Source organism: Triticum aestivum, chromosome 1B (genome assembly GCF_018294505.1).
Source record: "Triticum aestivum cultivar Chinese Spring chromosome 1B, IWGSC CS RefSeq v2.1, whole genome shotgun sequence".
NCBI classification, from domain to species: domain Eukaryota; kingdom Viridiplantae; phylum Streptophyta; class Magnoliopsida; order Poales; family Poaceae; genus Triticum; species Triticum aestivum.
Genome location: NC_057795.1, coordinates 179,642,016 through 179,657,846, shown reverse-complemented (window position 1 = coordinate 179,657,846; position 15,831 = coordinate 179,642,016). Strand labels below are relative to the sequence as shown.

The window sequence follows — 15,831 nt, the reverse complement described above, 5'->3', positions numbered from 1 at the left end:
GTTTGCATTTTTCAAAGTTTTTTATACAAACAGAATCACACACGAACTAACTATAGTAACCGTCTGTGTTATAGTTTATCATCGCAAACAGTTCATCCAAGTGGGTTGTTTGCCGTGTATCACACACATCTTGTGTACACGAATCATTTGAGTTTTTTTTTGGCTCATCGCAAACAGTTCATCTATGTGAACTGTATGCCGCATACCACACACATCTTGTTAAGTTGTACCATTTCTGTTATGTTCCCTAATCGATAACAGTTCGTCCGAGTGAACCGTATGCCATATATCATACACACCTTGATCTGACTGACCGTTTCTATTGCATTCCCTAATAGCAAACAGTTCATCAGAGTGAATTGTACGTATATTGCACACATATTGATATGGCTGCCCATTTCTGTTGTTCTATCTAATCGCAAATAGTTCGTATGGATCAACCATATGCACCGCATCGTACACGTAACTAAAATCTGAACTGTGTTTGATGTCTCCGCCATCGCAAACGTTTTGCATATTTTTTGACGGTTTTTTACATCCCCGTTTGCGACTAATGCACTGCACATAGTTTCGTCAAAGGGTCTCTGATCGTAGTGTCACGTTAGCAACATCCTGCAGTACTATAATGTACTTTGCTAGGACTTTGTGTTTCTCCAAGTCCCACTGATATGTCTCCAACGTATCTATAATTTTTGATTGTTTCATGTTATTATATTATATGTTTTGGATGTTTAATAGGCATTTATATGCTATTTTATATTATTTTTGGGACTAACCTATTAACCAAGAGCCCAGTGCCAGTTTCTGTTTTTTTTGCCTAGTTTAGAGTTTCGCAGAAAAGGAATACCAAACGGAGTCTAAACAGAATGAAACTTTCGCGATGATCTTTCTTGGACCGAAAGAAAACCAGAAGACTTGGAGATGAAGTCGAAGATGCAACAAGGCGGCCATGAGGCAGGAGGGCGCGCCAGGGGGTAGGGCGCGCCCCCCTACCTTGTGGCCCCCTCATAGCTCCCCTGACCTAGTTCCTTCGCCTATATATACTCTTATACCCTAAAAACATCTAGGGGAGCCACGAAACCACTTTTCCACCGCCGCAACCTTCTATACCCGTGAGATCCCATCTAGGGGCCTTTTCCGGCGTCCTGCCGGAGGGGGATTCGATCACGGAGGGCTTCTACATTAACACCATTACCTCTCCGATGAAGCGTGAATAGTTTACCACAGACCTTCGGGTCCATAGTTAGTAGCTAGATGGCTTCTTCTCTCTCTTTGATTCTCACTACCATATTCTCCTTGATGTTCTTGGAGATCTATTTGATGTAATATTCTTTTGCGGTGTGTTTGCCGAGATCCGATGAATTGTGGATTTATGACCAGATTATCTATGAATATTATTTTGTTCTTCTCTGAATTCTTATATGCATGATTTGATATCTTTGCAAGTCTCTTCGAATTATCAGTTTAGTTTGGCCTACTAGATTGATCTTTCTTGCAGTAGGAGAAGTGCTTAGCTTTGGGTTCAATCTTGCAGTGTCCTTTCCTAGTGACAATAGGGGCAACAAGGCACGTATTGTATTGTTGCCATCGAGGATAAAAAGATGGGGTTTTCATCATATTGCTTGAGTTAATTCCTCTACATCATGTCATCTTACTTAATGCGTTACTCCGTTCTTTATGAACTCAATACTCTAGATGCATGCTGGATAGCGGTCGATGTGTGGAGTAATAGTAGTAGATGCAGAATCATTTCGGCCTACTTGACACGGACGTGATGCCTATGTTCATGATCATTGCCTTAGATATCGTCATAACTTTGCGCTTTTATCAATTGCCCGGTAGTAATTTGTTCACCCACCATAATATTTGGTATCTTGAGAGAAGCCACTAGTGAAACCTATGGCCCACGGGCCTCTTTTCCATCATACAAGTTCTCTTTTACATTTTACTAGTTTCCGATCTACTATTTTGCAATCTTTTACTTTTCGATCTATAAACCAAAATACGAAAAATATTTACTTTACCGTTTATATATCTCTATCAGATCTCACTTTGCAAGTGACCGTGAAGGGACTGACAACCCCTTTATCGCATTGGGTGCAAGTTGTTAATTGTTTGTGCAGGTATTCAGTGACTTGTGCGTTGTCTCCTACTAGATTGATACCTTGGTTCTCAAACTGAGGGAAATACTTACGCTACTTTGCTGCATCACCCTTTCCTCTTCAAGGGAAAAACCAACGCAAGCTCAAGAGGTAGCACCCGCCGCTTGACATTCCGTGGTATCTTCTCGTAGGCCTTTTCTAAGTCAATGAACACCATATGCGGGTCCTTCTTTTGCTCCATACTAGAACAATGTCCGTGTGTTGCAACAAGATATAAATATTCTATTATGTTAGCTTGTGATTTACCTGTCAATAATAATGCGATTGTGTAAATAAATGTTCATCAAATTCTGACTATGAATTACCTTAAATTTTGATTAGAAGTTTGGTAAGTAAATTAAAGTGGAATTAAGGTTCCGAAGGTAAGTAAATTAAGGTGATTGATTATCATATACATGGAAGGTTGGACGAAGGGATGGTGGAAAGAAAGGTGAAATGGGAACCTTACGTTCTTTTTAAGTAGTAGAGATATCTATCCATGAGTTGTCGTACCAAGAAAATGGTGCCCACGCAGCCGTGAGAAAAAATCATCATTTTCAAAAAAAGTTCATTGATTTTGAAAAAAGTTCATTTTTTTAAAGTACACAAATTTAATAAAGTTCATCGAATTTGGAAAAGTTCATATAATTTGAAAAACAATTCTCAAATATTTAAAAAGCTCATCAATTTTGGAAAAAGGTCATCGATATTGAAAAAAATGTGTATTTGAAAAAGGAAAGAAAAGGAAAGCAAAGAATATTTTTTGTTCAAAAAAGAAATAGAAATAAAAAATAAAAACGGTCCAGAAAAAACAAAATGAAACAAATAAAAAGAAATAGGAAGATAGAAACAAAAAGGAAAACGATGAAAGAAAATAAACAGAAAAGGAGAAAAAAATCCGGTCCAGAAAAAATCCACAATGAACAAAAAGAAAAAAAACTAGTTGGAGAAAATATAAAAGGAAAATACATTATCACAACGTGTGGTCTGTCTAGTTGGTTAGTGCGAGTTGCAATGATGGTGAAGGTCACGAGTCTGAATCTCTCCCACGCAACATTTTTATATTTTAAACCAGAAAAAAGTGGAAGTCGAATCTACCACTGATCCCGAGGGCAAGTATGAAAAAGAGAGTCAAGCAAGGTTAGATTCGTATGTTCCATTTGAGTAAGCCTCTGATGCCCTGCGCACATAGCTTCTTGCATGCCCGATGGCAGGACGGATCTCCCAACCTGGAGTATATTCCCGGCCCCATAGCTTAGCTTAAGATCTTCGTATTTCAAGTCCACCGGCATGAGACCTGACCTTGGGAATAAGCCCCGCCCCGTCCTCTAAGATATGAGATCCACCCACACCCAAACCTGGAAAAGCGGCAGGCTCTAGTCGAACTCCATACGGCCATACCAGAAGAGAAGAGAACCCTTTCCCTTGGAAGAAAGAGAAAAGGGGCCAGGCTATGCACTTCAAGAGAACCAACCCAAGAAGCACTTAATAAACTATTATATATAGTCCTGGCCAAGAGAAGGCCACCAGATCAAGCTAGCAGGAATGGGTACTACAGCACCAAGAAAGATCGATGGAAAGGGATATGAAACTATTTTAGATGCATGCTCTAGCTCTAAAGCAAGCTTATACGCACTCATAAAGGTGCCGTCTACACAAGGTACATCTTGCGCTTATGGGCCGCTATAACTATCCAAGAAGACACTCGAAAAAGGAAGGATAAACAAACCTACCCGATGGACTGCCGAGCTACAAGTCCTACGACACAGGAGCGGGATTCTCTAAAAAGCCAAGGTCTTAGGTGGCCAAGAGGGCCCATTTGGAGACTTGGGATCTCAGCAGGAAATGTGAAGGTTGTTTAAAGCCGGCCGATAGGCGAAAGAGAATCCAAAAGTTTTGTTCTGATCTGAGTAGGCTCAACATAGGGAATACCCTAACCCTGGGAACTGGGGCATATAAATCCGCTTATGGCATTCACCCAAGCATACAGAGACAGATGGAATGAAAGAAAGAAAAAGTAGCTCCGCAGCTCGCCCAGAAGAAGAAAGACCCGCTGCTAACAATTTGGAAATCCCTGGTGGGCTGGGCCTGAAAGACAAGTGTGTGTGGATTTCCACATCCTCGTCTTTACTTTAAGACACAACTCTTCTCTTTCTCGGTCAAATGACTTGCGATAGTCTACCTTGAGTAGGACCATAGGGATCTTATGTTTGTGGCGAAAGATAAGTGGTTCTGTCACAACCAAGAACGTTTATATGAGTGAGCGACCCTTGATAAACGCCGATTGATACGTGTCAATGCCAATAAGTGGATGAGTGTTGTTAAAGACAATGTTTGTTCCTCTTCCCTCGGGGGGGGGGGGGGGGGCTTACTTAGACTGTTAGGTATAGTAATATAGGCATGAGGCAGGCCCTACCCAATGAGCGACCTCGTAGCAAGCATACAACCAAAGGAGACCCTAGCTACAAGAAGGCCCTATTACAAAGGTGGGAAACCAGGTAATACAACACGGTATCAGTGTGGTCAAGCCGGTAATCGAATCGAACAGATTCGGGATCTTACCCTTGTCGAGTCCGGTCGCCCAGGGCACTTTATCCAAGGAATGCAGGCAAGACACTACTCCGCTTTCGCAACAGAACTGCTTGACTAGTTGAAACCGACTTATGCGGATGTGATATTACTAGTCTGGATTTGAGATGACATACTTGAGTCGAGTATACAAGGGTGGTAAGGCAAATAAACACAAAGGAATTGATCGATTCTCTTGGTTGATGTGCTTTCTTCCAAACCCTTGACTGGAAGATAGTCAATACTGCCTTGCTATTTGTAGAATTCCTCCCCAGGGTCGGAGAATATATTACTTTCTTTACCGACATGCAGGTGGAATAAGACCAGCATTATGAACTACTCATCACTGAATGTTACGTACTGCCATTCCTTCATCCATGAGAACCAAGTTTTGATCAATGATATATTCAAAAAGTAAGAGCTACTCTATTAATCTACATACATTGTCTCCGGCCACCATGTTTTCTCCGAAGGGTGAAGGCGGATTCTCTGTGCGCCAATTTGCCAAAAGGCCTATGAACGGCGGCTGAAGTGCTAAATAGGAAATCTCACTCTCACCGCCGCGCTGCCCGAGCACCAGGAGCAACTAACAAAAGAGTACTCCTTCGCAAGCCCCTGCAAGAGTCATCTCGGGTGGGCTAAAAGCACGCCACTCTCAGCCGCCGTCACGTGTCGCACTCTGGGCGCTCTCTTCAATTTTTGTTTCTTTTTATTTTTCCACACATGTTTTTGGCTTTTTGGTTTTCCTTAGGTTTTAGAACAAAAAATGATTTTTTTCGCATATAAACTTGTTTTTTTCTTTTCACGAGAGGCACAGATTTACTTCTCATGGAGGCATGGATTTGCTTTCGCGAGAGGCACAGTTGTGCCTCTCGGATTTGCTTCCGTGAGAGGCACAACTAAACGCGTTTTTTCCTTCCACGAGAGGCACATTTGTGCTTCTCGAAAAAACATGTTTTTCCTTCCGTGAGAGGCACGGATTTGCTTCCGCGGAACAAAAAAGCGCGTATTTTTTTCCTTCTACGGTGCCTCTCGAAAATAAAAAAAATGTGTTTTCCTTTTTTCCCCGCGAGAGACATAGATTTACGCTTCCGCGAGAGGCATAGTCGTGCCTCTTTCTGAAAGAAAAAAATATATGCTCCCGGCTTGACTTTTTTGTCTATTTTTTTTCCTGAAAACCTATCAACATGGAATCTACTTTTGAAGATCTCGGTGCGAGGAATTCAAGGTGAAAAAGGTTCAAGATTTGAAGGGACGGTTTAAGTGAGAAAGCGTTTTGAATAAAGGGATCTATAAAAAAGGAAAAAACTCTTAGATTGTAACAAGTAGCGCACATGCACTAGGCCATTTATCGCAACCTTGAAAGGTGGGAGTGACCTTTGTAGAGCATCTCTAGCAGACCCCATATAACGCCGACCCGCAAAAGGCGTTTACAGTTCGCGGGAAAACATCTTTGCGGGCCGGTGCGGGCAGCCACAGAGTCAGACCCCGCAAACGGACCCGTATAAAAGGATATTCGCCGAAGATTTACAGGTCGGCTAGCCGGGATCTGCTCGGGCACCGCCGCGTCGACCCGCAAACTGAAAACCCTCAATAAGCGAATTTGACAGCGATTCCGATGAATGAGTTCAAATTCAAACGACAAAACATAGTTCGCATGCTAATAAAAGCATAGTTTTGTTGGACAAACACAAAAGGATTTGCAAAAGCGACGACCACGTCTTGATCATCTTGTCGCTCTTCACTCCGCACCACCTCCATCGAGGTCATCGCTGCCCTCGAATCCATCGCCTGCACTTGTTCCAACTCCGGTGTCGAAATCACCGGCGGGCGCACTGAACGCGTTGACGATATTGGTTCCAAATCCCGATGAGAAAACATCGCCTGCACTGTAACACGCACCGACCGACGCAAGCATCCTCCTCTTCAAGATGTCCCTCCTTGCCATGTCATGCCACTCTTTGGTGATGTCGTCCATGTCATTGCGGTTCATTGTCATGATCCTATTCTCTTCGGCAAGAAGCTTGGACATGACTTTGTTCTCAGCGGCACCTGCCCTTCTCACCTCAATGGCCGCCTTGGGCAACCCCTCATCCTTGAGCAATTGGCACTTCTCTTGCTTCTCTCGTGCCCTTCTCTCGACCAACTCTTCCTTTGTCTCCAAAGTCTTCGCTAACATCAACTCATTTGATTGGACCATGGCATTGGTGTCCAACAAGTTCACGAACTCAGATGTGGCATTGTTCGAACCACTGCTACATTGAGCGGCAACAAGTCAAGAACAACCACAATGCCGAAAAACCGAAGCAAGAACGAGAGATCGAAGATGCAAACCTTCCGGCCATTTCACCGAACACCTCGCTTGCGGTGGAAGCAGCGTCGTTGAACAGCATTGTCGGGGAACATCTCGCCGGGGCGAGGGGAGTGGACGAAGGCGCCGACCTTTTCGTAGCAATCTTCTTTCGATTCACGCCCGAAACCTTGCTCACCTTCTCCGCCGGCGGCCGGGCAGATCGCGCAGCGGCATGCAGCGCCCGACGCGCGTGCCTCTCCGGCGGGGCCAGCCGGATTGCCGCCCTGCACGACAATGTTGCCCTGTCGCTTACGTGCAGGCGCGTTGGGGCCTTGGGCGACGGCGGGGGCGACATGGCCGGCGACGAGATCCGCCGGAGGGGATTGCGCCTGCGCGACCTCCACGGGGACGGGGGACTGCTGGGAGGCTTCCATGACGGCGAGGTATGGCGGGGAAGATGAACCAGAGCTCGTGGTGGCGGGACAACGACAACCGAGGAGGGGGAAAACGGAAACGGCCGCGCGGAAATTTCCCTCGCGCCAAATCTCACTGCGGATAGGGGGCGAGTTTGGGTCGGCCTCCCACCCCGTGAATCTAAAGGTTGAGGGCGAATTTTTGCCGCGCCCCGCAAAATTTTTTACAGGTCGGACGCGTTTGCGGGGTCTGCTCAGGCAGATTTTTTGCGCCGACCCGTATATTGACGATTATTTTGCGGGTCGGGGCCTCTTACGGGGTCTGCTAGAGATGTTCTAAGTTTTTTTTTGAACCGGGCTTTACCCCTTTCCATTACTAGAGAACGGAAATACAAACCAGTTCAAAGTGTCAAGAGGAGGGAAAGAGGGTAGAGCGAGTTTAAGCACTACCAGGAAACCCACCACCTCCGTTCGCCATCGAAACGGATGCCATGGGGAGAAAACCTGGTAGCACCAACATCTAAAAGTCTATTACAAGCCAACATCAGGCGCGGCTAAAGACAGCACACAACAAAGCATCAGGCTAAAGAACAAGACACGGGCAGGAATGTCATGGGTCGGACCCGTTACCAGGCCTCATTCCAGCGTTTGGTAGTCCAACCGGAACAAAACTCATTCGTCCCCAATAAGCGAATATTTGGCTAAGATGCGGAATGCGCTGAGATCTTCAAATCCACGGAATCACACGGAACTAGCCCTCTCCTCTCCCGCAACCCTACCGCTGCTCCTCTCCTGTGCGCCGCGTTGTTGGTCTGCCTCTCGATCATAAGCCCCTTTCCCACTGTTTGCCACTGTTTGGGGCAAGACACAAAATGGGGTTATGATAGAAGTCAACCAACCAGGGGGTTATCATCAAATCTCCCCCCACTCAGGTGCGCCGCCGGCCCTCTTCCTCCCTCCCTTTCTGCTGCGCCGCGGGCTCTCTCCCTAGCTTCAGCTCACGCCGCGGGGCCTCTCCCTCGCTCCAAATCCTGCGCAGCCGGCCCTCTCCCTCGCTGCACATCTTGCGCCGCCGGACCTCTCCCTCGATCTATCTCCTGCGCCGCCGCTTTCCTTTCTTGCTGCCTCTCCTGCGCTGCCGGCGTGTACGTGGACGGCTTATTCATCTCACCCTCTCTCGATCTGCAGGATACAAGGGGAAGAAGGCAGGGTCTAGGTGCTACTCCGGCGCGGCGGCAGATCGAAGCAAACCCTCCTCTCCTCAAGGTACAAACCCCTCTTCCTCTCCCCATGTATATGCTCTTGTCCAGTACATTTTTTGCTGAAATTGCTGCTGTCCAGTACAAAGTTTTGCTGAAATTGCTGCTGCCCAGTACATATTTTTGTTCACATTGATGCTGTCAAGTACATCTTTTCAATATATGGTGATGTGTAATATTTTTGATAGCTTGCATCAATTGTAGATGGTCAAGAAGATGAACAAAAGAAAAAGGATGGTTAGGGGAGCCGCTGTTTTTGTCCACACCAGCCCACACCAGCTGACCAGCATAGCGCAACACGCAGTAGCCCAGCATCCAGGAACTCACGGCACAGACAACAAACACTGTTTTCTCTAGCGGCCGGCGCCCGCCACCGGATCGTCACACAGGGCACAGCAGCCAGCCGCCCCCCGCTCCCGCTGGCCAGCGGCACAAATCGGCCGCCGCCCATGGACGACTAGCCCACCGGCAGCCAGCAGCGTGACGACGGCGAGTCGGCCGACCCACATAAGCTGCACAGCTAATTTTCTTTGATTCATTCCAAATTTCTTTCATTTAGGTTATTGTCTATTCGTATGTGGACTGTGGTGGCATAAATAAACCACTGAAAATCTTATTGTTTACATTTTATGCAAAGCCATTGTTTACAGTTTATACAAAGGCATTATTCTGTACATTTTGACAAAAAAAAAACAATCCAGTTTGGCAGTATCAATAATTCACTCAATTCCTCTGTGGTTTGATATCTCCAAGCTTTTGTAATGGCTAACTAAAATAGTCTAATGGGGAAACTGTATTGCGGTATTGCTTCTTTTGTTTATATCTACTCACTTGATCTTGTAACAAATGGGAACAAAGGGTACTTACTAATGACAATGATTCAGAATTTGAAAATTTTCGTGTTCTTCTTTAGCTTGGCCCGCCCACAATTTCTTTGTAGCTCGCCACAGCGCCTAAATCAACGCTACTCCAGCTTTCTGATCTAATACTAATCCAGCAGTTCGTGTTTCCGCTAAGACTAGAGTAGTGAAGATGTGGCAGCGGCCGCAAGCTGTCCTGTGTCGCGTCTCGCTGGCGAACCTGTCTCCAGCGGCATGGACTGGTGGTGGGGCGAGCTACCATGGCTCCTCGTCAGAGGGGGGGAAGGGAAAGGCGGCGCCTTTGCAGGTCAGACTCTATCTTCTTATAGCTTTACGTGGGCTACACTTTTCCTCAAGCTTGTTCCGACGAATCAACGACGAGCCGAGGCACTGAATACCCGTTGTTCCAGCCACGTGGGATGGTGGATAGGTTCCGGCTACTTGCCAGGGGTGGCGACGGTGGCAATGGCTGCATCAGCCAAAGGCGCTCCAGGTCTGACCGCCAAGGCAGGCCCGATGGTGAGCCTTCCAAATTTAATCCAATCTTTTTTATGCACTGTTCATTGCTGTGATATGTATGCAAGCCATCCAAGTCCTTGTAGACTGATAAAGCTCCGAATTCAGAGTCTGAATATTGATGCAACTATGGTTGTGGTGTTATCGGTTCTGTTTGTTTGCATCATTGACCATCCAATTGTATGTTACTATGGTGCAACGGATCATCTGATTTGGTTGTGTTTCATTGAGCTCCGGATGCTGTGAAAAATCATTGTAGATTTATACTGTGCCATCTACACTATGTCAAAATGTTTCTAATAGCCCAAGTTATTTTCTGCTACTTAGTCTAGTTTTCATGCGCCCAGAATTTCTTATTCACAATAAAATATTGCAGGTGGCGATGGAGGGACAGGTGGTAATGTCATTCTTGAGTGCTCAAGATCTGTCTGGGATTTCAGTAACTTGCAACATCACACGGTATGCTTTTGGTATCATCTTATTTTGTGTTTCGGTATGACATATATAGATGTCATGCGCTCTTTGTTTTGCTAGATGCATTATCCCTCTTCGTAAAAGAACTAATCTCTTGGTGTAAATTCTTAGCCTGTGTATATTATCGAGTTAGAAGCTCACCCTTACTAATGTTGGACTTAAGACTAAGAGCGACTTATTCACACTCTAACTTAATATCACATTGAGCCTTCGCAAATGAAGAAGATTCTGCAGAATTTATGCTTTTCCGAGTCATGGTTTTACACTTATTTACTTTGTGTTTCCAGAAAGCAGTCCGAGGAGGCAATGGACTTTCTAAGAAACAGATAGGGACGAGAGGTCCTGACAAGGTTACCAGAAATATATGTATATACATGTGCATTTCGCATTTACTAAGTTACTTTTCGAAATATATAACCTTCTCTTTGTGTGTCTGACAGGTTGCACAAGTACCAGTTGGCACAGTGATTCATCTAGTCCGAGGGGAGCGACCGTCTTTCACTGTAAATAAACCAACCAGATCTCTAGATCCCTGGGATATCCCAGATGCTGTGGATGACTCTGCAGACAGTTCCAATCAGAAGAACAAGGATGGCATTAATGGAAATGCAGCTGAAAGAGAAAGTAGCAATCAGCGGGAGAAGCAAACATACCCTAGTACATGCTCCAAGACTGGGTTTTCAAACGCTGAAGATGGTGATGCAAGTAGCATTCAACATCAGGTCGAGTTTGATGACGACGATGAAGAATTTTGGGAGGATGAAGACGAGACGGAGGAAGAGGCTCTAGATGCAGATGAGGAGAGGGAAGAAGATGACATACAGTATTCTGTTGCTGAAATGACAAGACCTGGGCAACGGTTGATCGTAGCACAAGGAGGGGAGGGTGGGCTAGGGAATGCTTCTATCGGCAGAGACGTCCGTCTATCCAAAGGAAATAGACAAGAGGAGGTAGCCCATTTAAGTACTGGACAGGCAGGAACAGAGTCTTTTCTTGTCTTAGAACTGAAGAGCATTGCTGATGTTGGCCTTGTTGGTTTGCCTAATGCCGGGAAGAGCACACTTCTGAGTGCTCTCTCTAGGGCTCGCCCGCAGATCGCTGACTATGCGTTCACCACACTGAGGCCCAATATTGGTAGCCTGACCTACGACGACTACTTGTCAGTGAAAGTTGCTGACATACCTGGTCTTATCAAAGGTGCCCATGAGAACCGTGGCCTGGGCCATGCCTTCTTGAGGCACATTGAGCGCACCAAAGTTCTGTCCTATGTACTTGACCTGGCAGCAACACTCAACGGTAGGAAGGGTATCCCACCATGGGAGCAGCTACGCGATCTGGTCGTGGAGCTAGAGCTTTACCAAGAAGGCATGACAAAGCGCCCATCGTTGATTGTCGCAAACAAAATAGATGAAGAGGGAGCTGAAGCGATGTATGAAGAACTGAAGAGGAGAGTGCAAGGTGTTCCGATATTTCCAGTGTGTGCCATCTTGCAAGAGGGAATACCTGATCTGAGAGTTGGCCTGAGAGACCTTATGGATGCCTCGGATCCGCAAGGTGTCGGTTTGAGCAAAATTATTGTAGACTAAAAGGCTTTGCCTCTCGTTGGAGAAGAATTGTTCTCTGATTCTTTCCCCTTGAGCACTGTCTGCTTGCAGATGCACTGTATATCCGTGTTGCAAAAATTGCTCTAATTTTCTGTGTTGCAGAATAGATCATCCATTGTTTTAGAAAATTCAGTGTAATAATAACGAAGGGTAACCAGTATGTATGCTTTGGTCTTTCATAGGAACAGCAATGCGTACTACCAAAAAGGTTCATTCAAGTGCTATTTAGAGTCCTAAATATGGCAGTTAACATTTTTTCTGGAAATAAATATAATTTGATTTGCATTTAGGACAGTGTACTGGTGGGTTTTGCATGTGACCTATCACCAAGAACTTGACTGAAACCTCTAGGCGTACTTTGCTTTATTTCTCAAAAGTCATGGTCTCATGGAGGTGCACTGACGTCCATTTGGTCCGGATGCCATGGATTTTCATTGTTGGTGACTGGTGGCTGAAACATGCGCCAAAGTTAAGCAACTCTGCTGATGTCTACTTGCATTTCAAGAATTTAGGCCTTCGTTTGTCAACTTTTTCCAGTACAGAGAAGAATTAGGATACTGAAAAATATTATTCAAATAAGCCCGTCTAGCTCAGTTGGTAGAGCGCAAGGCTCTTAACCTTGTGATTGTGGGTTCGAGCCCCACGGTGGGCGTGTCCATTCTTTTTTTAATCACTTTCCCTTTCTTCCTGTGCTTAGGGAACGGCTCTATTTTGCACTGCTCTTAAAATTGATGAAATTACTTTACTTAATTCTTCACTCCAAATGTACTTTACTTAATTCTTTCACTCCAAATGTACTCCCTCTGTAAACAACACCAGAGCTCGCAGTTAAATGGAGTTTTTTTTTCTGAACATTTAAGCTGCAGTTTTTTGGATCCACCAGGCCATTACTTTCCCTGTCAACTCTCAACTGTCCATCTAATCCCTCCGTTCCCAAATAATTGTCTTTCTAGCCATCTCAAATGGACTACAACATACGGATGTATGTAGACATGTTTTAGAGTGTGGATTTACTCATTTTGCTTCGTATGTAGTCACTTGTTGAAATCTCTAGAAAGACAATTATTTAAGAATGGAGGGAGTACATACATATAGCAGCGATTTTGTGAGGTTAATTGTTACTATATGGGCCATCTGGGGAGCACGAAGAAAGGCAATTCATGAGGGCATATTCAAATCACCTAGTGCTACAGATGGTTTCATTAATAGCTACCTGGCAGATCTTCAGGTTGTGAAAGGCATAGCAAAGAGACCAACAACGGTGGTGCAAGCAAGACCAACACAATGGCAAGCACCAAGTGAGGGGTGTGCAAAGGTGAATGTAAATGCAGCGGTGTTTGGTCGGGCAAGATTCGGAGCAGTGGCTGCGGTGTGCAGAAGCTCTGACGGTACGTTCCAGGGAGCGTCTACGATGTTTTACAAGCACATTGTTGATCCCCAGACACTCGAGGCCCTGGCCATCAGGGAGGCTTTAGCTTTGTCAGATGATTTATATCAGAGGAGAATACATGTTGCATCTGATATAATCACTTTGTCAAATCATTCTTTTTTTAATCACTTTCCCTTTCTTCCTGTGCTTAGGGAACGGCTCTATTTTGCACTGCTCTTAAAATTGATGAAATTACTTTACTTAATTCTTCACTCCAAATGTACTTTACTTAATTCTTTCACTCCAAATGTACTCCCTCTGTAAACAACACCAGAGCTCGCAGTTAAATGGAGTTTTTTTTTCTGAACATTTAAGCTGCAGTTTTTTGGATCCACCAGGCCATTACTTTCCCTGTCAACTCTCAACTGTCCATCTAATCCCTCCGTTCCCAAATAATTGTCTTTCTAGCCATCTCAAATGGACTACAACATACGGATGTATGTAGACATGTTTTAGAGTGTGGATTTACTCATTTTGCTTCGTATGTAGTCACTTGTTGAAATCTCTAGAAAGACAATTATTTAAGAATGGAGGGAGTACATACATATAGCAGCGATTTTGTGAGGTTAATTGTTACTATATGGGCCATCTGGGGAGCACGAAGAAAGGCAATTCATGAGGACATATTCAAATCACCTAGTGCTACAGATGGTTTCATTAATAGCTACCTGGCAGATCTTCAGGTTGTGAAAGGCATAGCAAAGAGACCAGCAACGGTGGTGCAAGCAAGACCAACACAATGGCAAGCACCAAGTGAGGGGTGTGCAAAGGTGAATGTAAATGCAGCGGTGTTTGGTCGGGCAAGATTCGGAGCAGTGGCTGCGGTGTGCAGAAGCTCTGACGGTACGTTCCAGGGAGCGTCTACGATGTTTTACAAGCACATTGTTGATCCCCAGACACTCGAGGCCCTGGCCATCAGGGAGGCTTTAGCTTTGTCAGATGATTTATATCAGAGGAGAATACATGTTGCATCTGATTGCAAGGTGGTGGTCGATGATCTAAAGAAGGAAAACTCATCGGGTTATGGTGCCATCATACAGGAGATAGTCAGCCGATCAAATGATTTTGAGATATGTAAATTTAGTCATGAGTTTAGGAGCTCGAATTTCGAAGCTCACAACTTAGCGAAGCATGCTTTATCCCTCGGGGTTGGCCGCCATATTTGGTTAGGCCACCCTGCAGAACTTTCTTTCGTCCCTGTAAATATTGTGACGTCTTAATAAAAGCTTCGCGAGGTTGTCTAAAAAAAAATCTACATACATATATTGGTATTTATATACTGTATATGTTACCAGTTCAAGGGATCCAGTTCATGATTTCAAAAAAAAAAGTCCATGCTATGTACTCCTCCCTCCGTTCCTAAATATTTGTCTTTCTAAATATTTTAAATGGACTACAACATACGGATGTATGTAGACATATTTTAGAATATAGATTTATTCATTTTGCTTTGTATGTAGTCACTTGTTGAAATCTCTAAAAAGACAAATATTTGGGAACGGAGGGAGTATATGTCTTTGGAGACATTTTAAATGGACTACAACATATGAATGTATGTAGACATATTTTAGAGTGTAGATTAACTCATTTTGCTCCGTATGTAGTCATTTGTTGGAATCTCTAGAAAGACTTTATATTTGAGAACGGAGGGAGTATATTGGTATATTGTTGACAAGATCATGCCCCAACTCACTTGGGTATTAAGTCCGAACAAAATGAACCTACTACTGGAAGCGTTGTCATTTCTGGAAAAGCACGGCACAGCTGCCAAACCGATCCTCTAAACTTGCTCAATTTGAATGACCATGTTAAACAGGAAGCGTTTCAAAGTGACAAGTAACAGCAAGCATCTTTCGGCTTGAAATTTAGGCATGAAAGCTATCTTTCTGGTACAAGTGCGAAGCATTTCAAACTGATAAGTGACAGCAACCAACTTCAACTTGAAATCTAGGCACGAAAGTTATCTTTTGGATACGGGCGCAAGCATTTCAAACTCACAAGTCACATCAACAATTTTAAGAAACTAGGCATTGGTAGCGCCTTCCTTCCCCTCCCCGTCGCCCCCTGCGTGGGTGGCCGGGAGGCCCTCAGATCCCGTCGGCCGGCCCTCCCCCTCTCTTCCTCCTCCTCCCTCGCCACCGCCCTAGGGCGCGGCCAGGCGAAGCCTGCCGTTGCCGGCGGCGGCGGGGACTCGGGCCCTCTCGCTCGGGTGGGGCTGGCGCGGGTCGGCGCCCCCGGGCCGGTGCGTGGTGGCGGGCCGGACGCCACGGCGGG

General features: G+C 45.1%; 1 protein-coding gene and 1 non-coding gene across 8 annotated transcripts; both read left to right on the top strand.

Moving 5' to 3' along the window:
* The first annotated feature begins 8,178 nt into the window (after positions 1–8,178).
* On the top strand, positions 8,179–12,346 carry LOC123114555 (probable GTP-binding protein OBGM, mitochondrial). Of its 7 annotated transcripts, none has more exons than XM_044536068.1 (7): positions 8,179–8,347; positions 8,604–8,681; positions 9,675–9,841; positions 9,945–10,053; positions 10,427–10,509; positions 10,812–10,874; positions 10,965–12,346. In XM_044536068.1, exons 1-7 carry the CDS (start codon positions 8,296–8,298, stop codon positions 12,108–12,110), a joined length of 1,698 nt encoding a protein of 565 aa, XP_044392003.1. In that variant the 5' UTR covers positions 8,179–8,295; the 3' UTR covers positions 12,111–12,346. The 7 variants fall into 7 exon arrangements, with proteins under 7 accessions (XP_044392003.1, XP_044392010.1, XP_044392021.1 ...); XM_044536075.1 differs by having other exon boundaries at positions 8,196–8,347; positions 8,879–9,841; XM_044536086.1 differs by having other exon boundaries at positions 8,333–8,347; positions 9,697–9,841.
* A 361-nt stretch (positions 12,347–12,707) lies between these two features.
* Positions 12,708–12,780, top strand: TRNAK-CUU (transfer RNA lysine (anticodon CUU)). The gene has a single exon. It is a non-coding gene; the product is annotated as a tRNA-Lys (tRNA).
* Positions 12,781–15,831: the final 3,051 nt, after the last annotated feature.

Excerpts from the sequence above, each read along its gene's own strand:
- LOC123114555 (XM_044536068.1), top strand. The coding sequence starts at position 8,296 with ATGATAGAAGTCAACCAACCAGGGGGTTATCATCAAATCTCCCCCCAC. Across the intron at positions 8,682-9,674 it reads CAAACCCTCCTCTCCTCAAG|TTCGTGTTTCCGCTAAGACT; the intron begins GTACAAACCCCT and ends CTAATCCAGCAG. Across the intron at positions 10,875-10,964 it reads GGACGAGAGGTCCTGACAAG|GTTGCACAAGTACCAGTTGG; the intron begins GTTACCAGAAAT and ends TGTGTCTGACAG.